Source organism: Lactuca virosa, chromosome 2 (genome assembly GCF_052849685.1).
Source record: "Lactuca virosa cultivar CGN04683 chromosome 2, Lactuca_virosa_CGN04683_v6, whole genome shotgun sequence".
Classification (NCBI taxonomy): domain Eukaryota; kingdom Viridiplantae; phylum Streptophyta; class Magnoliopsida; order Asterales; family Asteraceae; genus Lactuca; species Lactuca virosa.
Window position 1 is genome coordinate 66,448,885 of NC_136427.1, and position 9,527 is coordinate 66,458,411.

The 9,527-nt window shown below is 31.2% G+C and overlaps 1 protein-coding gene across 1 annotated transcript; it reads left to right on the forward strand.

Moving 5' to 3' along the window:
• The first annotated feature begins 2,158 nt into the window (after nucleotides 1-2,158).
• Nucleotides 2,159-9,022, forward strand: LOC145159142 (pyruvate kinase 1, cytosolic). The gene is made up of 16 exons (XM_079078059.1): nucleotides 2,159-2,333; nucleotides 2,458-2,554; nucleotides 2,931-3,028; nucleotides 3,235-3,390; nucleotides 3,554-3,631; nucleotides 3,779-3,910; nucleotides 3,985-4,065; nucleotides 4,191-4,262; nucleotides 4,365-4,454; nucleotides 5,348-5,492; nucleotides 6,336-6,424; nucleotides 6,941-7,036; nucleotides 7,135-7,202; nucleotides 7,842-7,941; nucleotides 8,547-8,606; nucleotides 8,679-9,022. Exons 1-16 carry the CDS (start codon nucleotides 2,265-2,267, stop codon nucleotides 8,829-8,831), a joined length of 1,584 nt encoding a protein of 527 aa, XP_078934185.1. The 5' UTR covers nucleotides 2,159-2,264; the 3' UTR covers nucleotides 8,832-9,022.
• The last annotated feature ends 505 nt before the right edge of the window (nucleotides 9,023-9,527 follow it).

Genomic DNA, 9,527 nt, shown 5'->3' on the forward strand with positions numbered 1-9,527 from the left:
CTCATGATACTAGGTTTTTATACCTATAAATTTATTACCCTAACTATATTAAGATAATAATGGAAATAAGTTTCACTTTTGATTGATCAAAGTTGACGTTTATTAGAATAAAATTTTCGGGTTGTCACAGTACGTCATTGCCGAGAACGAGGTTGAGTTACGACGCTTAACAAAGTTTTGGAGACATATAAGCAACGAAGATGTTGTAAAACTTTTCCTATATGATCTAGAGGTGGTTCCGCCTCAAGTGAAGATTAGTGGTTTATCTTCTAAAGGGTCATGAAAAGGGTTTATAGCGCATGACCATATTAGCGCTCAGGGAAAACACAAACACGACTTGTGATGTGTGGGGGTAAACCGGAACGATCATAAGGTTCATGGTTTAAACCTATAAGGATACCATCGAATTGGTCTCTCCTTGTTTGTTCTCATTAAACTAGGGTTTAATCTTCGTAACACCCAAGTGACATCATCTGTCTGAGTGAAAGGAAACTTTCCAACTTGGTGGGGATTGTTGAAAATTATAGAGGAAATGTTGCAAGTTGGTAAGTTTCCTCTATCCCACATTGGTGGGGGAAGAAACTTTTAATGAGTTTATAAGCTTATTCCCTTGATAGGCCACCAAAGGCTTTAGTGGATCAAAGGAATGGGCCAAGCCCACGCGCGCGCCTAGCCTAGCCTAGCACTAGCCGACGCCGCGAGTGCGCGAAATCGCACGACGCATTCGGTCACTGGGAGCTGAGGAGCTTTTATTTTTGACGAGTTTGGGTCAAGCCGGTTTGACCGATCCAGTCAAATGGTTGACCGCTGTTGACTTCGAGGAGGACGAGTCGGGATATTCTGGAAGGATCAGGAAACAGATTTCTTGGAGAGCAAGTCGTCGCCCTAGGGTTTCTAGGGGCCGGCCTATGAGGGCCCGTTTCATGCCTTCTAGGGTTTCAACACCTATAAATTTTGCTCCCTAGGAACCGAATTGACCACTCATGAAAATCGAAGCTCTCTCCCTCTTTCTGCATTTTTTCTTCCAGTTTCCGAGTATTCAGTTTGTGTTTATCGATTTCCAGTGCTGTTGGAAAATCGATAGATCTGCATTAAATCCTAGGGTTTTACTCTGTTGCTTACAGCCAGTAGAAGCGAAATAAAAACCTTTAAGGATAGGAGTCCGATCCGTGCAGTTATTTCAAGTTCAAGATCAGCCATCAACATGCCGTTTTTACTTTTCTGTCTTGCGTTTAACTTCGTCCAACAACATGACAATCTTCTTCTACCTTTCTTATAATCAGATCTAATCGAGAAGGATTGATCTCGTTTCTGGACGAAACTTGGTAATCATAATAATAATAATTGGATCTTTTATTCGCATCTAATCAACATATAATTCTCAATATTATTTTTCGGTTTCCTTACGCGTCTATTAGTTTGATTTTCAACGGTTCCAAATGCCAACAAATACACAAAGTATTTAAATATACAATGAACCAAATTAGGTTAATATACACAAACTTATGATCATTTGATGGACTATAACCTAAACATGGTGTAGGGTTTATTTTAAAAAGTCTAGGTGTTGCGATGTCGTTAAAAGTGACATGTCATGATCTTTCAATGCAACAATCGGAGATGATAGGAAAATGTTAGAAGAGGAATGCATCAATATGAAGTAAAGAGTGTTAAGCTTTTGGTTTTGACTTGAGCACAAAAACTTACGCTTGCATAACATGAGTACATGAACATATTTGCATGTTATTTCTACAATTTCCTATCAAAATAAAAGATTCTAGATCTAATAATATATATAACAAAGTTGAAAAGAAGATACGTTGATGATTACTAGATATCTAAATCAATAAAAAGATTATCAAATCGACCTAAGATATTTTCTTTATCAATAATGTTTTTTTTACTATTCTAGAAACTTCAATAGTTGAATAGTGTTCTTTTCTTTTTGTCATAGTGGTCAATTCCCCACCACCACGTTTATTTTTATCTAGAAACAAACCCTTCATAGTTTTGTTATAATCGCTTATATCATTTTTGATTATTATATATATATATATATATATATATATATATATATATATATATATATATATATTTTTTTTTTTTTTTTTCACAATTATAATATAAAATTCGAAGGCCCCTTCACGCCACCTTGGCACTTCTTCTCCCCTCCGTCGGTTTTCTCTACATTGAAAAATCACTTTCTTCTCTCTCTCTGCAAAATTTCTCTTCCGACTCAGATTCACTGTTGCTAATCGCACAAAATGCACTCAAATCATCTGCTTCTCGAAGAACCTATCAGGATGGCTTCCATCCTCGAGCCTTCTAAAGCTGTTAGTATACCAACTATCTTAATTTTGGTTTATTGATATGTGATAATTTGTCACTTGCATGATGTTTTGCTATTCTTAGATCTATTTTTTTGTTGAAAATTCATGATGTTAATTACTGTTGTAGAGTTTTTTCCCTGCGATGACCAAAATCGTTGGAACTTTGGGCCCTCGGTCTCGATCTGTTGACGTCATCTCTGGTTGCCTTAAAGCTGGCATGTCTGGTATGGATTTTGCTTCTTAGTTGTTTTCGTTTATATGTTTTTTTGTAGTATTGATTTGAAAATTTGAATTTCTGTTATTGGTTTGAGATTTTTTGTGTTCTTGTTCCTACTCCCTTATTTGCATACGAAGACCTACACTCTGATTTTACTCTGATTTTTGTTGTGAAATCACATCTACTACTTTTCAAAAGCAATATGATATGGTGGAGTTTTACAAAGTCCGATGTAGTAATAACTAATAATTAATCATATTTTTCTACCTTAGAATCCATGTCCATTTTGAAGGCAGAATAGCAATTTGTTCAGTGAGAATTAGTTTTATACTTGTTTGGTATGAGTTCTTTTTAGCGATTTGGCTGTTGTGTGTTCATGGCAGTTGCTAGATTTGATTTTTCATGGGGAGACTGCGACTATCACCAAGAGACTTTGGAGAATCTGAAGGCTGCTGTGAAAAGCACTAAGAAGCTTTGTGCTGTATGTTCCTTTTCCTTCACATCTTATTACCCTGTTCTCATGAAAATCACATTTTGCTGATATGAGAAAAAGTTGCTATTCATTAGCTTTTTGATTCTCTTTAATCATTGTACTTGGATACCTCATGAGAGGCAAATTTGTCCTTGCTTTCATGGATATTTGACCACATCAAATGTTTATAACAATACATTTTATGTTAATTCCAGGTGATGCTGGACACAGTTGGAGCTGAGATGCAGGTTGTGAATAAGAGTGAGAAAGCCATTTCACTTCAACAAGATGATGTTGTCACTTTGACCCCTGATGAAGGCCAAGAAGCTACTTCTCAAGTACTACCCATCAACTTTGCTTGGCTAGCTAAGGTCAGATGCTCTAATTGATTAGTAGTAATGTAATTATGACAAATTCTTTAATTCTGAAAAGATCATGTTGAATCTTGACAATTAACCAAAAAACCAAAAAGTTATTTTGAGCCTTTCTTGAGGACCCTCTGTATTTATGAGTCTGTTTATGTTGTCTTTACAGGCTGTGAAAACAGGAGACACCATTTTCATTGGTCAATATTTGTTCACAGGAAGTGAGACAACCTCTGTTTGGCTGGAGGTAAGGGCAAACATGTCTTTTCTTTTACTGTATCTCATCTAATCCACAATAAACAAAGAAACACATTAAAAAAAGTTTCTGAAAGCAAACAATTTGTTCTGACTTCTGATTTTGGTATGATTTATTTGTCAACTTTTACATGATCAGGTTGATAAAGTTGAAGGGGTTGATGTTGTCTGCAAGATAAAGAATTCTGCAACTCTGGCTGGGGCTTTGTTCACTTTGCATGCTTCTCAAATTCATATTGATCTACCTACTCTGACTGATAAAGATAAAGAGGTGAATTTATATTGTTAATAACTTAATATGATATTATATGAAATATATATGTAATAGACTATTTCAATTTTCAGAATATTAGTACATGGGGAGTTAGAAACAAAATCGACTTTCTCTCATTGTCATACACAAGACATGCAGAAGATGTTCGTGAAGTAAGTTTGCTTTCTTTAATTCTTTTTTTTTTTTACTTTTATTAATGTTTATATTTTCTTGATGATTATGTACTATTCTTTTCTCTTTATATTATAATTTTTAATTATTTGATTTGCAAATGCAGGCACGTGAATTTCTTTCAAAGCTTGGTGATCTTAGTCAAACTCAAATTTTTGCAAAAATTGAAAACGTAGAGGTGAATGATTTTAAATATAAGTTCTTTATCATAATTCATAACTACACTTTGAGATTAAATTAGAGTGTATTTTTTATTTAATTTTTTTCATTTTCTCAACAGGGTTTGACTCATTTTGATGAGATCTTGCAAGAGGCAGATGGTATTATTCTTTCCCGTGGAAATCTTGGAATTGATCTTCCACCAGAGAAAGTAAGTTATTTTATATTTATTGTTTACAACAATTTTTTTTTAAAACTGCATTGTAATCTAGATTCAAATAAAGAGACATAAATTGATAGAGCCTATAAACTGATGAATGTTAAAAATATAATTTAAACAAAAAGAAGAAAAGGTACACCAATATTTTGTTATTCCTGTGTTCATACATCAAAATTCTGTATAATGGTAATTATTTGTCTAGGGTTAAAATGGTCACAAGTTACTTATATAACTGATCATACTATTGGTAAAAAGTAGACTCTAATTAGAAGTTGAGAATCTGAATCTGAAAAATAAGTATTTTAAATATTACATTAAATTAATTTTTTTATGGGTTAATCTCAAAAAAGACCTTATATTTTATGTTTTTTCCAGATTACACCTCAAATTTATTTTTTTGCCTGAAAAAGACCTTGTATTTTTTTCAATTTTTCCGATCTGGACCTTTTAGTCAATTTTTTCCAAAAAAAAATTGTAAAATGTGAGGGTTTTTTTGAGAAAAAACTAAAAAGATTGATGGTTTATTTGGAATCATTTACAAGGCTGAGGGTTTTTTTTTTTTTTTGGAAAAAAAAATACAAAATTGAGGGCTTTTTCGGAAAAAATGAAAAAAATAAAAGGTCTTTTTCAGGCAAAAAATAAATTTGATGTTTAATCCTGAAAAAACACAAAGTATAAGGTCTTTTTTGAGATTAGCCCTTAAATTAATTTTTGTATTCCTAAATTTAAAAATCAGATAAAGAACCATGTTCTTATATATCTATTCACGTGTAAAATTATTTGAAGAATTGTGTTTAAGCTTCTACATTTTAAACTGTACTATGGTGAATCTTAATTTTTTTTTTAATAAAATATGAAATTTAAGGAATAATTTTTTTTTGTAGGTGTTTTTATTCCAGAAAGCAGCTCTTTATAAATGCAATATGGCTGGAAAACCAGCTGTGGTGACACGTGTTGTGGATAGTATGACTGATAATTTAAGACCAACTCGTGCAGAAGCAACTGATGTTGCCAATGCTGTATTAGATGGTGAGTTTCCATTTCCATTCCATTTCTCTCTTGATTCCGGACATTAGACCGGAATCGGAATTCAATTCCATTCCATCGTGGCATTTGTTTGCAAATTGGAATTCACAAAATCGTTTGAGAGATGGATTTCAACATTAAACCCATGGAATTCAACTTCAAGCATTTCCTTCCTTATTAGATATTACTCAGATACCCTTTTATTTTCCATTTTAGAAATTTAGAAAACTTTGGAAAACTGTAAAAATCACTTTTCTAATGTACATACATTTTGGAAAACAGAAAATTTTCATTTTCTTGGAACTTTTTTGAAAAATGAATCAACCAAATGCATTTTCAAATTTCCGTTGAAAACTGGGAAATTTTCCACAACCAAACGCACCCTTAAGTACACATTTTTTTTTTTTAACAAAATTTAGTTTCAAAATTTGTTTTTTAAAAAAATTGCATTCCATCTTGATATGTATGATATATTTTTACCTAAAAATTGTTTTGAAAAAAAAAATTCATGAACAAGAAATTAATAAAACTATAAAAGGGCAATTTAAATATTTTTGTTCATACCTTACAGTTTATTTGAAAATATGTATCTATAAAAACAAAAAAAGATCATTGAAAAAGAATTCTGTCATTTTTCATTATCTATATTCAAAATCGTTTGATAGATATAAAAATAAAACCAAAATAGAAAAATACAAAAGGAATTCCATTCCATTTCTTCCAACCAAACCCCCAATGGATTCCAATATTTTTAGTTCTTTTTTATTTTTTCTCACTTTACAGGATTTGTTAAAATTGTGGATCCTCTTGTTAATATTTTTAATATTTTATATGACAAATTTGCAGGAAGTGATGCAATTCTTCTTGGTGCTGAGACCTTGCGTGGATTGTACCCTGTTGAAACAATATCTATTGTTGGAAAAATTTGTGCTGAGGTATCCTTTAATTATTTAGTATTTAATTTTTTTTGTTGTAAGTTTAATTACTTATATATCACAAAACAAACAAAAAAAGAAAAATATATGTGTTGACATCTTAATCATTAAATAAGTCATAAGAGATTCTATTCTAAGGTAGGGCATCATATCATATGATGGAATCAGGGAAGGATTGGAATAGTTCTTTCCATTGATGGAATGGAATGGACCACTCTTAAAAGAATCTGATTCCTTTCATTTTGTCAATTTTCATTCCTCAATCATGTATGTTTTTTTTTATCTTTCCTTCCATCATATAACATAATGAAAATTTGCAATATAGCCATTTTTATTTATGTAGTTTTTAATGACAAGTGTTTTTTTTTCTTCAAATTTCATAATTTTAGTTAAATTACAATTTTATTTTTTAAAAATTAACTAGAAAACTTATTGTTTCTTATAATCTTATTGGGGTTTAAATGAGTTTATTTTGTTTAACTTTTATATTTTTGTAAATAAAAAAATTGTTAATAGGCAGAGAAGGTTTTTAACCAAGACCTATACTTCAAGAAGACAGTAAAATATGTTGGAGAACCAATGACTCATTTGGAATCAATTGCCTCTTCTGCGGTATTTTTATAAATATTTCTCATAAACTTTTCACAAATTAATTAGTTTAATTTTAGTAAAAAAAAACTGATCGATATATTCGATTTATTGTTTTTTAGGTTCGTGCAGCTATTAAAGTCAAAGCATCTGTTATTATTTGCTTCACGTCTTCCGGAAGGGCTGCAAGGTATATATTGTCACTGAAAAGTTATTTAGTTAAGAATAAATTTCAAAATTGGTCCCTGTGTTATCCATAAAAATGCAGTTTGAGTCCTTTTTTTTTGACTGAAGGACCAAATCTGCATGGAAGTTTCAATTTTGGACTGATCATACGATTGAAAAAGAATGGACTCAAACAGTCAAACTGAACTTTTTGGGATACAACAGGGACAAATTTTGCAATTTACATAAATGGTCCCTGTAGTTTACCAAAGTACTTTCCATGCAAGTGAAAAGACGAAAATACCCTCATGAATTCAGTAAAAAGGACCTTCCATGCAAGTTTTGCAAACCACAGGGACCATTTACGTCAAATTTTTTTTACCAGGGACTGAGTTTGTGACCTTAGGTAAACCACAGGGACCATTTATGTAATTTTGTCATAAAACAACTAAAGAGTAAATTGCAAATTCATAGTCTAACAAATTACAATTTCATTATGTTAGTTTTGGAACCTATTTTTGTTTATATCTATTAATTCTTAAAGAAAATCAATAACTTTGATTATGATTCATACATTTTTTTTAAAACTTTTTGTATTCTCCATTATTTTTCATAAGCCATATTTTTATTTTATTTATTTATTTATTTTTTTTATAAAATGCAGATTGATTGCAAAGTATAGGCCAACAATGCCAGTCATATCAGTTGTTATTCCAAGGCTAAAGACTAATCAATTGCGATGGAGTTTCAGTGGTGCTTTTGAGGTACAATTTACTAATTATTATATTATAAAAATTAAAAATTCACATCCCATATTTTCTGTTTATTTTATTGTTATAGAAAACCAAATGAACAAGTTTTCCAGCTTATTTTTTCGATGAAGAGGATGCGAAAAGGGCATTTACGTCTTTTTCACAAATAAGACATCACAAGCAAATTTGTCTCACCCACCTTTTTGGGTGGGACAAAAAATTGCATCCAAAAAGTGGGACAGGGATGCACTCTTGATTTCTTGTCTGTGTAAAAGACGTAAATGCCCTTCTCATCTTTATCATCAAAAATAGTTTATGGGACAGTTTTTTTTTTTTTTTTTTTTTTTTTTTTTTTTTTTTTTTTAATTATATAGAAAAAAGAAGGTTTTTTCTAAAAAAATATTTTTTTTTTGTATAAATATGATTTTACACAACAAACAAAACATATTCGAAATTATTTTTTGAAAAAAAAAATGTAAATCGTAAGAAAATTTTGAAATCTGAGTCAAAAGTGTAAATTTTGGACCAAATTTATAATAAAATTTAAAAGCGGGCAAAAAGTGTAAATTTTGGACCAAATTTGTAACACTTTGTTTATTATGTAAATGAATGGGCAGGCAAGGCAGTCACTTATTGTGAGAGGTCTTTTCCCCATGCTTGCTGATCCTCGACATCCTGTAAGTTTTTCATCATCTTTTTAAGAAAAGACGTAAATGCCCTCACACCATTCTAATCAATGTTCATTTCAGGCGGAATCCACAAGTGCAACAAATGAGTCAGTCCTAAAAGTTGCACTTGACTATGGAAAGACATCAGGGGTAATAAAGTCACATGACCGAGTTGTGGTTTGTCAAAAAGTTGGCGATGCTTCTGTTGTTAAAATTATCGAGCTTGAAGACTAGTAGAATAAATATCTTCCTGCCACGTTTTTTTAAAGGGTATTTTTGTCCTAAATTTTGGAAGTAGGCGTTGGATATATCGCCACCAGCTTTTGAAAACTATATGTTTTTTTATCCATAATGTGATATGAAAAATCCACTTCCTTGTATCAATTTGGGCCTCTTTATACTTTAATAAAAATGATTTTTAATTTTCTTTTTTGTAATAATTAAGAACAAGTAAAACCTTTATTTGCATTTTCAGTTTCTATTTTTCTTATGTTTGTTCGATCAGAACATGTTATACAGAGTTTGAAGTGTATTGTACTTGATGTCAATGAAATAAAACTAAAATAATTTTTGGTGTTCTTTGTGAACCGAAAGTGAAGGGCAAAAATGGCAATTTGGGTTTGGTGTCTGATAAAATCATATACGGGTCACTATGTAAACTCTAAACATGGAATAATTCCATAGAAATTATGAAAATACAATGTCGATTATAGAATCGATTGGAAATCTCCAAAAGCTTGTTTCTTTAAATCTCAATTGGTGCAAAAATCTCAAGAGTCTTCCAAAAAGCATATGCAGTTTACGACTTCTGAAAGATCTTAACCTTCAAAATTGTGGGATAGAGGAATTATCCGAGGATATTGGCGATTTAGAAAGTTTAGAAACTCTAAATTTAAGTTCTACACGTATCAAATGTCTCCCTAAACAACA